At 49.6% G+C, this 17,912-nt stretch overlaps 1 protein-coding gene across 2 annotated transcripts in view; it reads left to right on the forward strand.

The window, feature by feature from the left end:
- The window catches only part of Grb2 (growth factor receptor bound protein 2), a 61,715-nt gene extending 48,750 nt beyond the window's left edge, over window positions 1-12,965 (forward strand). For both annotated transcript variants that reach the window (XM_052197829.1, XM_052197831.1), the window contains exons 3-6: window positions 1,239-1,336; window positions 6,800-6,922; window positions 10,262-10,430; window positions 11,079-12,965. In XM_052197829.1, coding sequence (XP_052053789.1) covers window positions 1,239-1,336; window positions 6,800-6,922; window positions 10,262-10,430; window positions 11,079-11,264 — 576 coding nt within the window. In that variant the 3' untranslated portion in view covers window positions 11,265-12,965. The remainder of the gene's footprint in view (window positions 1-1,238; window positions 1,337-6,799; window positions 6,923-10,261; window positions 10,431-11,078) is intronic.
- Window positions 12,966-17,912: the final 4,947 nt, after the last annotated feature.

Raw genomic sequence — 17,912 nt, forward strand, 5'->3', positions numbered from 1 at the left:
ATTAAAGTTTCTGATTTCTAACTTGACTGGTGTTCACTGTCTCAAAGTCACTTTATTAAAAAAAATTTAAAAAATCTTACCAACTTCCTTTTAGAAGGTCTTGGTGTAGCTGTGCTAACCACCATGGTCTGGGCCGGCGTTTCCTTTGCTCCCATTTGGAGGTGAACTCACACCTGAGCTTTCTCTTCCATTTTTTCTTTTGGGGACCTCAGAACTTTAGCGAAGTAACAGCTTCTACTCTTCAATTTCTAGAATTGGAGGTGGAAGCCACCACGTACTCCCCCTCGCCTCTTTGTGTGTGTGTGTGTGTGTGTGTGTGTGTGTGTGTGTGTGTGTGTGTGTATATACAGTTTCTCATTGTAACCCTGGCTAGCCTAAAACTCACAACGATCTTCCTGCCTCTGGCTCTGGAGTCTGGGGTTAAAGGTGAGCACCATCACCACCCAGCTCCATTTTTTTCTTGATACCAACTTTAAACCAAGCATACCGGTACACACCTGGAATCCTAGAATTTGGGAGGGTGAGCATTGGGAGTTCTAACCCGCCTATTCTACAGCTGAGCCTCAGTCTCAAAAAGCAACCCAAACAGCTTGTGATCCTAGCACTTGGGAAATGAAGGCAGCAGGATCAAAAATTCAAGGTCGCCCCAGCCACAAGATTCCAGTTTAACCTAGGCTACACAGACCGGCTGCTCTTTGCCCTCTGTGGCTTGGAGTCTTGGGCCAGAGTTGTGCTGGTTGGTCTGCCTCTAGGGCACCTGACCTGACCGTGGTCATCAGCTTGCCTGCTTATCAGATGGTTCCTGCACTGTCTCTGGATGCGTCTGTGGGCAGCGGCGGCACTTGGGGTAGCTGCTGGGGTCTGGTGGGCAGCTGCTGGGATCTGGTGGGAAGCTGCTAGGATCTGGAGGGCAGCTGCTGGGATCTGGTGGGAAGCTGCTGGGATCTGGTGGGAAGCTGCTGGGATCTGGTGGGAAGCTGGCTGGCTGGCACTTAGCTCCTCGGCTCCCTCTGATGCCCCCTTCCTTTGCCTTCCCATCGAGGTTTAATTCTAGGTGTTGAGAAAAAAAGCCTGACCTTTCATTTCTAGAGTTTCTTTTTCTGTAACTTTCACAGTTTAGTGTTTAATGTTGGCTGTTGAAGTTAAAAGAATTCTGATACTCAAATAAGTCTTCCATAAGCCCAAACAACATAATTGGGAAAATGATTGATCTTTTTTCTTGTCTTACTATTTTTCAGGTTTTGAATGAAGAATGTGATCAGAACTGGTATAAGGCAGAACTCAATGGGAAAGATGGCTTCATCCCCAAGAACTACATAGAAATGAAACCACATCCGTAAGTCAGATTCTATGGTCCCCCTATGCAAGGAGCTTGCCTGCTCATCTCAAGCTACAATTTTGATTTGGATTTTTGAGGGGATGCTGGAGGAGAGAGTGTCTCACTATGTAGCTGTTGTTGCTCCTAAGCTTGCTCTGTAGACCAGGCTGGCCTCACAGAGACCCACCTGCCTCTACCTCCCTACTGTTTCAGCATGCCTGGGTTGGTTTGGTTTTATGAGAAAGGCTTAAAGACTTAATGGAATCAAAATAATAATAGCAGTAATGAAATCAAAATCAGTTTAAATGGCAAATACACATTGGATTACTGGATCTCTGTCCTTAGTTAAGAATGCTCTTTAACTGAGATCTCTGCAGCCTAAGATTGGGGACCAACGTACAGTAGAGGCAGTCCAGGTCACTCAAAGGCAGACTTGAATGGGGTAAACCTGAAGAAGTTCTGATGCTGGGCAGAAGCAGGTGGAACCTGGGAGTTGAAACTAGCCTTGTCTATAGTATCAGGATTAGTCAGCGGTGCATAGTAAGACCCTGTCTTTAAAAAAAGGGGTGGGGGAGATGAGGGAGAATATAAAAAGTATACATGGGAAAAACACAGGCTGGAGAGATGGCTCAGTCGTTAAGAGCACTGACTGCGAGGTCATGAGTTCAAATCCCAGCAACCACGTGGTGGCTCACAACTATCCTTAATGAGATCTGATGCCCTCTTCTGGTGTGTCTGAAGACAGCTACAGTGTACTTATATATAATAAACAAATCTTTAAAAAAAAAAAAAGTAGGTTTGAATCCCAGCACCAACATCAGGGCTCACAGCCATCTATAATTTAAGTTCTGGGGGACCCAAGACCTCTTCTAGCCACCAAAGTCACCAGATGCCAGCTACAAATAAACATGCAGACATAACACTTATGTATATAAAGTTCTTTTTTTAATAAAAATGAAAGAAAAACAGAAGGTCAGACAGTTTATAAAGGACTAGATAGCGAAGGTTTTCTTCTCTGTCCTTCCCTTTGTTTATTTCTTACTTAAGGTCAGGGCCTTACCATGTGTGTGGCTCTGACTAAAACTTCCTCTGTAGACCATGCTGTCCTTAAACTCAAAGATCTGCCTGCCTCTGCCTTCCAAATGTTTTTATTATTAAAGGTCAGTGCCAGCACATACGTCCTGCCTTCTTTTAAAAAGTAAACTGGCCGGGCAGCAGTGACATGCATCTCTGATCCCAGTGCTCGGGAGGCAGAGGCAGAGGCAGATAGACCGCCAAGGATACACAAACAAACCCTATCTTGAAAACAAAACAAACAGTAAATTGTGTATGTGTCTTCATGTGTTTTGTGTGCACGAGCTCACAGACATCAAAAGACCGTTCCTCTAGAAGGGAAGTTATGGGTGGTTGTGAGCCACCAATGTGGGTAAGAAAAAGCCGGGCGGTGGTGGCGCACGCCTGTAATCCCAGCACTTGGGAGGCAGAGGCAGGCGGATTTCTGAGTTCGAGGCCAGCCTGGTCTACAGAGTGAGTTCCAGGACAGCCAAGGCTACACAGAGAAACCCTGTCTCGAGGGAAAGAAAGAAAGGAAGGAAGGAAGGAAGGAAGACCGTAAAGGGGTGTGGTTTCACGGTAGAAGGTTTGCCTCAAATTAATGAGGCCCTGGATTCTCGACACTAGAGTGGAGCAGTGAGCGCTTATCTCTGTTGGCAGTCCTCAAATGTCAGGTCAGCCTTGGGGCTGACTGGCCTGAGAACTGAAGTAAACTCTCTAACTCAGGGCAGAAAGAGGGAACTGAATCTTAAAAGTTGTCCTCTGACATCCACAGTGCTTCCTGTCGTGTGAGTGCCTGTGTATGTGCATGGGCATACAATAATACATTTTTGAAAATTAAAGAACGGGCTGGAGAGATAGATGGCTCAGCCGTTAAAGGCTAGGTTCACAACCATAAAAATTAAAGAATAGGGCAGCCTCAAATTGAACAGTTGAGTTGTGGGACATTAAAAAGATGGGGTACGCTTGGGCTGAGAGCCATGGTTTCCTGACTGCTACTCAGGCTTTGCCTTTTCCCCTTTACATAAAATGTTTTGAGGTGGGGGTATGCATCCGTACGTATGACCCCATCACTTGAGGTTGAGGCAGAAGCATTGGTCAGAGGCCTGGACAATGGGAAGGACATGGGGGTGTAAGCTGAGTGCTAGAACACTTAGGCAGCTCCAGTGAGGCGGGCACTGGGGTCAGACCTTCCTGCTCTCCATGACTAACCAAGCAGGAAGCCAGTGTGCTCGGCTGGGTATTTGAAGCTGGCTGAAGGACAGTCGGTGGGCTCTGCTCCACTCCCGCTCTGAACTCTGCAGAAGGAAGTTGGACATTCTGGAGCCTTTCTCCAGGTCACACTGCTGTGAAGGCTGCTTCTTCTGATTGTTTCTGTGACTTCACAGGTTCAGTCTCCACCCTGCAACTTCCATGTGGTCTAATAAGGTACATGTCAGTGTGGCACCACAGTGCAGTGGGCCAGAGCTCAGCCCTCCCTCCCCCTTTGTTAGGAGAGGAGGGAGGAGGGCAGTTATACACTAGACTGCCAGCCACCTAATGATGCCCTTGGGGCCAATGAAGACCAGCTACAGTGGCTGCCGCTGCAGTGCTGCAGTGAGAGTTGTGTTCCCCATAGGTGACACACGCTTCATAGTAAGTGCATGTGGGTGGGGCCTGTGACTTGCTATAAATACTGCATTGGAAAATACATGTCTCCTACCCCTGCCTCCCTTGCTTGCTATTTCTAGGTAGTACACACCAGTCCAGTCTTTTAAAGATTAGCAGAACATTTGTCTGTAGGCATGTAGTCATACATAAATATCCTCATTAAAAGAGACCATCAGGCTCAGAGTGTCGCTCGGTGTTCAAGGACTAGCCCAGTGTGCACAAGGCCCTGGTATCTGCCTCTAGCACTGCAAACCAGCAAGACTTTTAGAAGCTTATCGGGCTTGTAAATAGCCTGTGAAAGAGCGTTGGTGATCAGCGCTGTGTGTGGTTCCTCCTGCTGCTGCAAACTCAAGATTGTGTGTGCTTAGTGAGCCAGGAGCAGGCAGGCAAAGTTTTGATCTGTGAAATGATTTACAAACTAATGTTTTTGTTCTGTTTTAGTTTTTGAAACAGGGTTTCACTATATAACCCAGACAAGCCTTGAAGTTACAGTAATCTTCCTGCCTCTTCCTTCTCAGCAGTAGAATTACAGGTATAATTCTAGAACTAAAATTTTTACATTGAAAATAAAATTGTGGGCCAGGTGGTGGTGGCGCACACCTGTAATCCCAGCACTCAGGGAGGCAGAGGCAGGCGGATTTCTAAGTTCGAGGCCAGCCTGGTCTACAGAGTGAGTTCCAGGACAACCAGGGCTACATAGAGAAACCCTGTCTCAAAAAAACCAAGTCCAAAAAAACAAATAAAATAAAATAAAATTGTATAGACTCTTAAGCTGTGAATAAGAAGGCACTGGGGCTTACACAACTGTAGGCTTCATGGCCGTAAGAGAAGGTCTAGATGCACACACTGCCTGCTGCCAGGAATTCCTGCCAAAGGGCGGGCGTTTGGGGTAAGTGTTCCTTTTTATTCTTCCTTAATGCACATTTAGGCCACTTTAAATCCACTGCTTTATAGCTTCAAAAAAAAAAAAAAAAAGAGGGCGAATATGGCCAGAAAGCATTATTTGAAATTATCAAAAAAGTAATTGTTCAAAAGTATGTGCTGGGCTGAAGAGATGACTCAGTGGTTAAGAGCACTGACTGCTCTTCTGAAGGTGCTGAGTTCAAATCCCAGCAACTACATGGTGGCTCACAGCCATCTGTAATAGGATCCAATTCCCTCTTCTGGTGTGTCTGAAGACAGCTACAGTGTACTCATCTACATAAAAATAAAGAAGTCTTTAAAAAATAAACCAAAAGTATGTGCTTGGTGTTGGGGAAGGGAGAGGAAGCGGCTGTGGAGAGTCTTTCCCCCTTCCCTGGTGGGTGTGGAGGGAGAGGCCTGTGGCTGGGGATCGGCCTGTGGCCACGGCATCTGCCACTGTAGCATGCCCGCAGGGAGCCCTTAGAGTGCCAGAGACCACTAGACATGGGCTATGTCCTCAGAGCCTCCCTGGTGTCTTCCCAGGTGATTCTTTCTGTTAGTAAGGAATTCCCTGGTGTGGCTGCCCCCCAGCACAGCAGGCTCCGCAGGCTTCATTCTCATGGAAGGGGGGTGAATCTCCACAGTGTGGAGTCAGAGATGCAAAGTGAAGAAGATCGGAAACCTAGATTTGGGTGTATTTAGAGTCATTCAGGCAGTTGCTGGGGTACCCCTCCTAGCAACTTCATGGCTTCTACCTGAATTTTAGTTTTAGTCTAGCAGAGTTTTTTTTAAAAATACTTTCCTGGGTATTAAAATAGCCATGAGCTCTGCCTGAGGCAAATGCCCATAATTCTCAGTACTTGGTAGGCCTTTGTGGACCAGACATAAACTCTGACTCAAGACAAGCAGCAGCCTTGGTGGCTTACTGTGTGTGTGTGTGTGTGTGTGTGTGTGTGTGTGTGTGTGTGGTGGCGGCGGCTGTAATCCCAGCACTCAGGGAGGCAGAGGCAGACGGATTTCTGAGTTTGAGGACAGCCTGGTCTACAGAGTGAGTTCCAGGACAGCCAGGGCTATACAGAGAGAAACTCTGTCTTGAAAAACCAAATCTAAAAAGCAAAAAAAAAAAAACAAAAAACAAAAAAAAAGAATTTCAGGCCTGCTCTACAGAGTGAATTCCAGGATAGCCAGGGCTACACAGAGTGACTCTTTAAAAAAAAAAAAAATTTCCGATATCATAAGGTAAGGTGGGGCTTTGGTTTGTCGAGACAGTCTTACTGTGTATCTCTGGCTATCCTGAAGCTGTGTAGGCCAGGCTGACCTTGAACCACAGAGATCCACCTTTGCCTTCTGGGTGCTGGGAATAAAGGCTTACACCACTGCCACACCTAGAGCCTACTTTCTCACAATCCAAGCCCCCCCTTTGTGCTTTCGCAGAATCCACGCCTTCTGCAACTGTGAAGTTGTAGGCCTTCCCAGCCCTCCCCTGCACTTGACTCCTACATAAAGTGGCCTCAGAAGGCCTGTCTTCCCTCTGCTCTTATCCTGGGTGTTGGAACTTTCCTAGATCCCTCCTGATGAGTGAGTGAGAGGCAGGAGGGCTTTGGCCTCAGGAACCAGCTCTCAGACTGCATGCTGTGTAGACTGGAGTGGCCTGTGGTACTGCCTTGTCTAGAGTGGAGTAAGAGAAGCTGTTTGAAAACTCTGGCTCTCAGGCCCCTGAACCACACAGCAGCCCCAGGGAGCCGTGGGTGGGAGACCAGCAGGTAAAGCTCTCCCCTCTCTCTGACTGACGAGCGCTCCCACTTACATACCAGGTTGTACATCCCGTTTCTTTGTGGGGAAGCAGATGTTAACCAGCTTGCCTTCCTTCCTTAGGTGGTTTTTTGGCAAAATCCCCAGAGCCAAGGCAGAAGAAATGCTTAGCAAACAGCGGCACGATGGGGCCTTCCTAATCCGAGAGAGTGAGAGCGCTCCCGGGGACTTCTCCCTGTCTGTCAAGTAAGTAAGGCTGTGGGGAAGATGTTAATGTCTTTTCCTGTGGAAATCCTAGTGTTCGCTCTAAAGCCTGGGTGTAGGAGATCTGAGTTTCAGGTTCACAGTGGCATTAACCTGTGGGACTGACAGCACTCAGGGCTGGATGAATCCAGCCCTCCTCACCCTGCCTTCCCCGCCCTCACTGCAGCTTCTACTGCTCTCCCACAGCCGCCCTAGCCCAGGCATCTCTGCTCCTGTCGCTCATCTGGACCCGACAGGCTTTCCACGAGCCTAGTGGGTGTTGTCTCAAAAATCCCAGGAATTGGGCGTGATATCACATGCCCTTAATCCCAGCATTGAGAGGCAAAGACAGGTGGATCTCTGTGAGTTCCAGGCCAGCCAGAGTTACACAGTGAGATCCTGACTAAAAGAAAGAATGACCTCGCACAGTCTGGCCAATCATCCTTTTCTAGTCAATGTGTTACTGCATAAGCCTACCCCAAAAGTCATCTTTTTTTTTTTTTTTTTTTAAAACAGACTCTGTACACAGGCTGTCCAGGAACTGGCTAGGCAGCAAAAACTGTCCTCAAATTGATGGCAGCCTGCCTGTCTCAGGCCACTGGGATTACAGGCATGAGTGTCTACCTCGTCCTCCTCATTATTTTTCTATAATGAGGTTAGGGATCCCAGGGTCTTCAACCCGAGTGAGTGCCAGGGAAGTGAGAGGACAGACTCTCAGGAGTCAGCTTGCTTTCTCTGCTGCCTTGTGGGGTCTGAAGTTTAAACCCCAACTTGTCACAAGTGCCCCCACTCACCGAACCACCCTACCAGTCCTGGCTGTTATCTTTTAAATACACCAGCCAGTGTCTCACTAAATGGCCCACACTGGGATCTCAGGTGTAGCCGCTGAGGACCAGGTTTCCATCGCCAGCACCATGATAAACGAGTGAAGAAGTGACTGGCCCAGACCAGCTGGAACTCTGAGGCCTCTGTCTTCACTTCCCTGAAGTAGGGAGGAGTGCCAGGCCTTCAGCACCAGGCACCAGAGCCCAGATGTGCTCTCTGTCAGCGCGGGGCTGAGGCTTGGGTGGGGTCTGCAACACTTCCCTTCTTCCTTCTTTCTTGGTTTATTAAGACAAGATTTCTCTGTGTAGCCTTGGCTGTCCTGAAACTTATATCTGTAGACCAGGCTGGCCTCAAACTTTCTTTTTTCAACTGAGTATGATAACAATTTCCTCTTATAACCAGGTTTTTTGATGTTTTTGATAAAATACATGCAAGTAAGGATCACATACAGCATGTCTGGGTTTGGAGAATTAGCATTTTTAGGCTTCTCAGTAGCATGTGTGTCATCCACTTTCCTTTGCCTGAACTGCTCCAAGTAGCAGTAAAACAGCTCAGGAGGGGGAGGTAAGTGATTAGTCAGTAGGTGGTGACCAGACCCCTGGGCAGTGCTGGGCTAGAGAGCAGCCTGTGTTCAGTGATGTGATGACATCAGGAAAACCAGCTATTACTTCATCAAAGAAAACCGGGTGGATGGAGACCTATGGCAGCAGGTAGAATAGAGTGCTTGCTTTAGCAGGTGTGAGGTCTTGGGTTCCAGCAACCGAGTGTAATCCCAGCACTTAGGAGGTTGAAACAGGACGGTTATAAGTTCTGGGTCAAGCTGGGTTACATGAGACCCTTGCTAATAGCATGGCTCAGTGGGTACAGGTACTTGTCATCCAGCCAGGTGACCTGTGTTTAATTCCTAGGACCCACTTAGTGGAAGGAGAGAACTGATTTCCACGGGAGTCCCCTGACCCATGCCCATGCATGCCTACCACGCACATGCATATCTATAGAACTGTAATCTTAAACAGAAAACATTCCAAGATGTTGACTTGTCATCACTTTAGGAGTAAACTATAAGCAGTAGATGGCTCAGTTGGTAACTGCCTTGCAAACGAGAACCTGAGCTAGGGTCCACAGTGCACACGCTAGAGAGGGGGTTCCCTGGAGCTGCAGCAGCTCACCAGGCCTAATCATTGAGCCCCAGGTTCAGTGAGACGCACTTGAAACAACCAGTGTCGACATTAGCTTTCCACAGGTGCTCCTACATGTGCATCCACACCCCATGGGTACGTGAACAAGGAAACCACAAACTGCTGCCTTTGTGAAGTGTCTTCACAAGGGGCTTCCATCAGCCCAGACTGTTAACACAGTGCACTAGTTTCCAGATCTTCAGAGTCTGTGGAAAGATGTGGTAGAAGTGACACTGCATGGGAAGCAGGTGCATCACAGAAGGCCCTGGGGCCTTTGGAGCCAGACAGGACCTTTGGATCCTAAGCCACAGTCCTCTGGAAACCACCACTATCACCTCTCAGTGAAGCCACGGTGGCGCTGCAGGCTGCTCTGGTCTTCCTTTCCACCATTTCAGTTACCACAGGCCAGCTAAAGTCCAGAAACAACTCCTGGATTTTAGATAACTTTTGTGTTGGCATATTGTTGTAATTGTTTTAGTGAAAATAAACTTTATCAGATTATATGTGTCTCTAGGGGAACATGGTGCATCTGGAGTTTGGTATCTGGCTTCACACCTGCCCTGGGTGTTTGGAAGCACTAGGGTCCTGGGAGCCCCAGCTGCAGGCTCTGTGCTGCCATCTGCTGGTCTCCCTTCAGAACTCCTTTACCTTCTTTAAGCCTTTAGACTGAAGAGACTACTGCAAGAAATTCAAAGGCTTGGCAGTGAACAGGAAGCAGGGTGCTGTCCAGATGACACCAGGGCAAAGCCATCAGCAACAGTCAGTGACATTGGACAGTCCTGCTGACTGGTGCAAAAGCGTGTTGTTCCAGTGATGGAGTATTTGTTTCTTTATACTTAGGTCTTGTTACTGTAAAAGAAAAGCAATATGAAAATTCCTCGGTAAGAAGCATGGCTTTGGCATACCTGTAACCTCAGCAATGAGAGGCTGATTCAGGAGGATCACCATGAGTGCTAGACCAGCTTAGACAGTGAGCTCAAAGCCAACCTGAGCTAGTGTCTCAATATCACAGCACTATTTGAACCCTTAAGGCAGATAAGGCTGTAGCTTCACAGATGGGCTATGGTAGTAGATCCACAGACATCTCAGGGTTAGACTGGCGGGTGGCTTCCACTTTGTGTTTTTTTCTGTCACTAGTGACCGGCAGTCAGGAAGGGTTTAGGGGAGGCTCCTGGGATGGTCCACATTCTCTCCAGCCGGATACTCAGGGTGCTGTGCAGCTATTGTGTCCCCAAGCTCCGAAAAGCTACGCCAGACAGCAGTTCCCTGGACACCTTCAGCTTTGGGGCAGCCCCACGGAGCCCTGTGGCTGCCTCACACCTGTTGTCCCCATCTGCAGGTTTGGAAATGACGTGCAGCACTTCAAGGTGCTTCGTGACGGGGCCGGAAAGTATTTCCTGTGGGTGGTGAAGTTTAATTCTTTGAATGAGCTGGTGGATTACCACAGATCAACATCCGTGTCCAGGAACCAGCAGATATTCCTAAGGGACATAGAGCAGATGCCACAGGTAAGCAAGAGCTTTGCTCCCTTCCAGCCAGTGTGAAGGCCCAGGCATGGCCACCACGGTAGTTGTGTCCCAGCAGCCTGTGAGGGATGCTGTCTGCACTCACTCCTCACGTACGAGCAGGAGTTCTGGGTAGGAGTGCCTCACTTACAGTCTAAGTGACGAGAGCACAGATAATATTTTTAAACCTATTAAGAGAACTCTGGCCAGGCAGTGGTGGTGCACGCCTTTAATCCCAGCACTTGGGAGGCAGAGGCAGGCGGATTTCTGAGTTGGAGGCCAGCCTGGTCTACAGAGTGAGCTCCAAGACAGCCAGGGCTACACAGAGAAACCCCATCTGGGGGGGGGGGGGGCGGGGAAGAACTCTGGCACACATAGCCCAAAGTGTTTGCTGCTCCCCGATAGCCAATATTGGCTATTCTTAGTGGCATGGGTGTATGTGCCCTTGTGGGTTTTAAATATTAACAAAGGACTCCTCTAAGCCCACCTGGGAGGACTTGGGAACTTGTCAGAGTGGAGGGAGTGAGACAGAAAAATGGAAAGTGGGAAAGTGGGCGGGTCCCACATGCTCGCCTTGCCCGGAGCCCCACTTGCTGCCCAGGCATGCAGGTGGCCGCCATGAGAAACACCACTCCCTGCTCTCTCTTGCAGCAGCCGACATATGTCCAGGCGCTCTTTGACTTTGACCCCCAGGAAGATGGCGAGCTGGGCTTTCGCAGAGGAGACTTCATTCATGTCATGGATAACTCAGATCCCAATTGGTGGAAAGGTGCCTGCCACGGGCAGACCGGCATGTTTCCCCGCAATTATGTCACCCCAGTGAACCGGAACGTCTAAGAAGCAAAAGAGATTATTTAAAGAAAGTGAAAAGTTGAGACCGTTCACAAGAATTACACCCACACGCTGCCTGTCACAGCCTGTGAGGGAACGCAGAACACCTGGCTGGGTCCCACGGGCGAGCCTCTCACTTAGGTTGCAACTTTGGGGGGTGGGGAGGGGTGTTTGATTTCATAATGCCAAAACTTAACCTATTGAATGAATTACAATTTTTATTACAGAATCTCGCCGCTACTCCTGTTCCCCTCCTGTGTTCTTTTTCTTTCTTTCCTGTCCAGTGCATGATGTTTAAGGCCACATATAGTCCAGCTGATGCCAATAATAAAAGAAAAGAAACCAAGTGGGCTGGTATTTTCTCTATGCAAAATGTCTGTGGAGATGGATGCACTAAAAGAGCCGGATTCCTCACACCCAGGGGCAGCCAGTGCTTCTGGGGCCCTGGTTGGGTTTCACCAGAGATGCCTGAGGGCATCTGCCTCCAGCCTCAGGCCTGGAGCATTCCATCAAAGTTGGAATTAGCTGAAGGAGGCCCGCTGCCCATCCTTGGTCTCTTGAGAGTCAGACTGCAGACCTGCCCCTCCCTCCAGTGCTTCTCTTCCGGTGTCTTGATTTTTTTTTTTTTTTTCTGTAGTGCCTTTGTCTTATTTCAAGGGTGTTCATGAGTGGTGTTTGTACCCTTTTTTTTTTTTTTTTTTTTTTTAATAAAGACAGTCCAGAGCTTTTCAGTTGATTAGTCTCCTATCCTGTGTAAATATTTTCTTCTCAGGGCAGGGGAAAGAGGACAGAGACAGAGCTGGTAGAAGCAGAGGGTGTGTTTCCATCTTGACTGGGCCGGAGGTGTGGAAGCTTCAGCTTCTACATCATGAGCTGTGACACTTGCGTCAGCTCACACTCAGTGGACATCAGCGTCCCTGCCCTCCGGGTCACAGTTCCCGCTGCTCTCTCTGTGCCTGGAGCCACCCAGCGTCAGCACAGGGCGCAGAGGAGCCTTGGCACCCTTCACGCTCACCGGCCTCCACGCAGGTGGGAGCTGAAGAGACTGGCCCTTCGCTTCTCTTGCTCTTGCAATTAAGTCCTCGCTCTCAACTGTGTATTTTCCCCCTGTCCAAGAGTGCAGATAGCAGGATTGTGGGGTCGGTTGCATCTCTGTTCCCAGTGGGTTGTGTTGGCAACTGCTCTGCCACCCCCATCCCGTGAAGCCTTCTGAGGTAGGAAAGACCCAGACCCATGCAGTTTTTAAATCTTGTCTCTTGTGAGCTCTGTAGTGGTGTGCCTGTACACCACCTCTCTCCACCCAGCCTCCTTCCCACAGCAGAAGCAAGGCTACCCCCAGGCCCTCCCTCGGAGTTGGCGGAGTCTGTGGACTGCTAGGCTCTTGAGGGTGGGGTCTCCCTGGACTTTGTGAGATGGACTGGAGTCGGCCTTCTGGGCGGAGCGTGCTCCCTCCCCTCCAGGTTCTGCTGCTGCTCTCCCTGCTGATGACAGAAATAATCTCTGGAGTTACACCTGGGCCATTTGATTGTTTTATTTTGGAATTGGTGTATATCATGAAGCCTTGCTGAACTAAGTTTTGTGTGTATATATTTAAAGATCAGTGTTTAAATAATAAAAAAAACCTATGTACTTAACTCCTCTAACTTCTGCAGATAGCAATTTGGTAGGTAGTGATTAACTGTGAATAAACATACAATGGATTCTTAACCGTGTATCTTCATTTCTCCCTGATGATGTCTGATTTTATTTTATAGACAAGGTCTCATTTGGTTGCCCTGGCTACCAGGAAACACATAGAGATCCCCCTGCCTCTGCTCCCAAATGCTGGGATAAAGGCCTAGAGTGTGTGAACACTGGCTGGCGCATCCGGATCCTGTGACCCTAGGACCAAAGATGTTGTTCATTATCTGGAAAATGGTTTAGATAAGAACTTCCAGGAACCCTGAGCTGGGCTCTCAAGGCTCCTCTCTGCTGAGGATGTGGAAAAGCTAATCTCTGAGGAAGTACCTGAGGCAGCTATGTGATAGCCATGCTGGCGGTCTCGAGGGGGGGGAGGGACAGCGGATAACCGCACAGTACTGGCTGTGACGCACGCAGTGAGGGTTAAAGCTAGAAGGCTGGAGAATTACACTGAGCTAGACCACCTCAGCTGTCACATGTGGTAAAGGCTAGACTCTGCAAGACCTTGAGGGTGCCACTAACCAACCTGGCCCATCATAGTGGCCCTGCTGGTCCCTCCTGGTTCCAAGACTTCATTGAGCAGGAGCACAAGGACCCATGTGTAGGATGAGGTCATCGTAAATGCTAGGATGGACTGCTAAATGCTTCCAGGCCATCCCATAGCACCAGCCAGCTGTCTTCCTCTTGACACTGTCCCCGGGGCCTGCTAGGTGGCCTTCTGGCCGTTTTTATTTTATTTTATTTTATTTTATTTTAAGAATTATTTCTTCTGAGTTCGAGGCCAGCCTGGTCTACAGAGTGAGTTCTAGGATAGCCAGGGCTACACAGAGAAACCCTGTCTCGAAAAACCAAAACAAACAAGCAAACAATTATTTCTTTTATGTACATGGGTACACTGTAGCTGTCTTCAGACACCCCAGAAGAGGACATCGGATCCCCTTACAGATGGTTGTGAGCCACCATGTGGTTGCTGGGAATTGAACTCAGGACCTCTGGAAGAGCAGTCAGTGCTCCTAACCGCTGAGCCATTTCTCTAGCCCTAGATGCTGGCTTTTGTTTCCAAAAAAATCAGAGATCTATAAAATGTTTTCATTTTATGTGCATGAGTGTTTGAATATATGTCTGTGTACTGTGTGAGGATGGTGCCCTACAGGACCAGACCCAAAAGGAGTTACAGACGGTTCTAAAGCTGCCATGTGGAGCCTGGGAACGAAAACAGGGTCCCCTGGAAGAGGGCAGCACTTCACATCCTGACCTGTTTTTTGAGGGAAGGTGTCATGTCGCATAGGCTGGCTATGTAGTTGCTATGTAGCCGAGGCTAGCCTGCCTTGGATTCCTGTTCCTATTCCCTTCCTTTCCCAAATGCTGGGATGATATCCATGGAGCACTAGGAGCACCTCATTTAAGACTCCACCACACCCTGTGGGGTGTTTTGTTTTGTTTTTCCCTCCCCCCCCCCCTTTCCCCTGTCTTTTTCCCTTCTTTCTTCTTTAGGGAAGGAGGCGTATGAGATGCTGGCTCATCCTAGCTCCAGACTCACTAAGCAGACAAGGCTGGCCTTGACTTCCTCCTGATGCTTCTGCCTCCTAAGAGCCAAGGCTACAGGCCTGTACCCTGGAGCCCAGTGTGGAGTCCTGGGGTCCCTCCAGCCTCTCTGTGGTGGAAACTGTCACAAACCTAAGAAAAACATGGGATGGCTGTTCACACCTGCGAGCGATCCAGCACGCCAGAGGCTGAGGAAGGAGGATGAGGTTGAATCCAGGCCACTCTGGGCTACAGCACTGAGATACTCCCTTGTCTCCTGCAAGTGTCAAGGGAGGAGGCTGTTGATGGTCGAGATGGCAATCCCGTGGGCTGACGACTGAATACCGGCGTTTAGCCAGCCCACTTAAAAGTAAACCTAGTCGAGTTGGCCCAGCAGGTGAGGGTACTTGGTACCAAGCCCTCAGAGCCATCTAATGGAGGGCAGGAACTGTCACACCACCACTCGTTGGCCTCTGACTTTTTATACACTATGACACTCATGTGCTCCCACCCAAAAACACACCCCTAAATTTATATACACACACATATACATACATAATTACCAGGCATGACAGCACACACCTGTAAGCACAGTACTCTGGAGACAGGTGGGATCTCTGGATTCAAGGCCAGCCTGCTCCTTGTATCGGCCACCAGGCCAGGCCAGGCCGAGCTACATAGGGAGGCTGCAGAAGCTAGGAGAGATGGAACTTGCTGATAATCCCAGTACTGAGGAGGATGGAGACTTGTAGGTCAGTCTGAGCTGTGTGATAAGACGAAGGCTCCTAGGCCAGCCCTGGCTACCTGAGGAGACCAGGTCTCAAAAGCACAATTCAAGAAGCCGGTTTATAAGGTATACTGTACCCTGTTCAAATAGAGACCACTGAGAGAAGATCCAGACTGGACTCCTGCCCCACCCTGCCGTAAGGGGTTTGGGGCTTCTGAAACAGTCTTTTCAGCACTCTTGCCTTAGGGCTTAGAAAGCTCGGAAGCTCTCAGTCTGAGTCAGCACGGCAACCTGTCTACCTCCACTTCCCGACTCCGACTCTGCTTCCTGACTCTGTGCGGCTCAAGGCCTGAGGACCCGACACACATCAGTCTCTCCCATCTCCTTGGGGCATCTTCAGGACCCCTGGGGACCGAGTCCTCCGGAGGGCACACAGCCCCTTCTGCTCTGGAACTAGGGGACTTCCCCTATGAAGAACAGGCTGAGGAGAGCTGTGTTCATCCCCCACAGATGAGCAGCCTGCCCCGCTGAGTCATCCCGAGACTGGAAATCACCACATTTGGGTGCACCGCCAGAGAGGTGCTCTTCTACCCGGATTCTTAAACTTTGGTGTGAGCCGTGAGCTGGGTTAATTCAGACAGGAAGTGGGGGATGCAGATGGGGTAAGGATGGGTGGTTAAGGAAGAAGACACCGTCAGATCGTGGTTATTTGGACAGTTACAAATAGCTGGAGCATGTGCTTCGTGTAGTCAAAGCCCTGAGTTCCGTGCCAGCACCAGACGACAGACCCGCAGGGAACATGGAGCACGGCTGGTGGGGGTGTGCGGGAGAATTGGCTGAATGCCGTGGGCCAACTCAGAAGTGTCCCGAGCTGCCCTGCAGGGCAGACAGCCTGGCTGGGACAGTGGAGCTGTGATCCCAGCTGCCTTACTTATCCTTTAGGCACACCAGAGGCTTCCTCTGTCCTGACAAGTGACAGTGTCAAGATGGAAGCCAAGTTCTACAACACCCGGCTTACTACCAAGTTCACAGAAGAAAGTTAGGGAAGCCCACCAGAGGCCAAAGGTGGCATTAGCTTAGGACGTAGGGAGGCCTGCCCATCTCCTGGCCTGGTTCTCTCTTGGGTGGTCAGGCTAGACTGTACGTATACTTGACCTTGTGGGTTTTGAGCAGCAGTTTCCTGGGGTGCTGGGTGTCCCCCAATGTGTTGGGGGAGTGCCTGCCATGTGACACTCTACTCTGTCTCTTTTTGTTTATGACTGAACTTGGGAAAGCCAGCACAAGGAAGACTACCTCTGGGGCATTCCATCGTCCCTGTCACTCTGTCCCTTTTTTGTGATAGCAGCTACCTTGTCCTAACTGTCCCAGGGTGTAGTGAGGAGGAGGCGGGAGAAACCCGAGAGGTCCCTTCACAAACAGTAGATGCCAATTCCAGGGCATCCAGCACCCTCTCTGATCTCTGCAGGCACTAGACACAGGTAGTACCCAGATGGACATACAGGCATCAGAAGTTCAAGACCAGAGCCATCTTCATAAGGAGTTAGAGGCCAGCCTAGGCTACCTGAGACTTAAGCAAGAAAAAGGAGGTTTGGGGGTGGGGGAGCTAAGAATAGTAACTTAGTAGTAGCACAATTAACCAGCATGGTTTTGTTTTTGGCTGGTTGCCTGTTTGTCTTGGTTTTTCCAGACAAGGTTTCTCTTTGTAGCCCTGGCTGTCTTGGAGCTCACTCTGTAGACCAGGCTAGCCTCAAACTCAGAAATCCACCTGCCTCTGCCTCCCAAGTGCTGGGATTAAAGGCATGCACCACCACTGCCCGGCTTTAACCAGCATGTTTAATGTTTAAGGCCACAGGTTTAAAAATAAAATAACCAGCCGGGCGGTGGTGGCGCACACCTGTTTATGTCTACAATCTAGGAAGCTGAGGCGGGAAGATTGCTCTTTTGAAGCTAGGCCATGTTACATAGTAAGATCAAGGCCAGCCTAGGTTGCAATGTGAGGTCTTGTCTCAAGAAGATGAAGAAGAGGAAGAGGAGGAGGAGGAGAAGGTGGTAGTGGTGGTGGTAATGTCAGCACCTTAGTTCCCTATGCAGACGTTGTGTAGCTGTAGCTTACTTGCTATAAAACGAGGTCATCTTGGCATTTGGTCAGCATCTGGACCAGTTCTCCCTCCACATCCCACTGCCAAGGCCTTCTGAGACCTAGGTTTCAGTAGCCTCACCTGTCTCTCAGATGCTGCCTCCTCTGCCTCTGTCCTTCCTCACTGACCCTCAGGCTCCTCCCCCCTGCTCATCCACAGATCCCTAACCTGTCAGGAGACCTAGCTCTGCAAAGCTCTAGCCCATGAGACTCCAGGGAACTGTTGCTCTCTGCAGCCTCCAAACCCCCGGACGTGTGCCCCTCCCACACAGCTGTGTGTGTGGCTCGGTCAACTTCAGGGCTGCAGCCCTGCCCGACCTTTGTCCTCTGAGCTCTTGCTCCCTTTGCCCTGCATCTGCAGCTGGCTGTCTTCATCTGCAGCTAGGAATGGCAGCAAAGGAGCCACGCCCCAGGCTCAGCCACGCCCAAGGCAGGTTGCTTCCTGCTGGGTCTGTAGGCTTGAATATGTGACTCTCCTAAGGCTCAGGGGAAGGAGCTTAGATTCATAAATGGACTGAGGGTGGATGACAAGGTCACACCGAGTAAGCCCTGGGATGCGACTGGCCAGAGATGGGTTCATTTCTGC

Source organism: Apodemus sylvaticus, chromosome 10, assembly GCF_947179515.1.
Source record: "Apodemus sylvaticus chromosome 10, mApoSyl1.1, whole genome shotgun sequence".
Lineage (NCBI taxonomy): Eukaryota > Metazoa > Chordata > Mammalia > Rodentia > Muridae > Apodemus > Apodemus sylvaticus.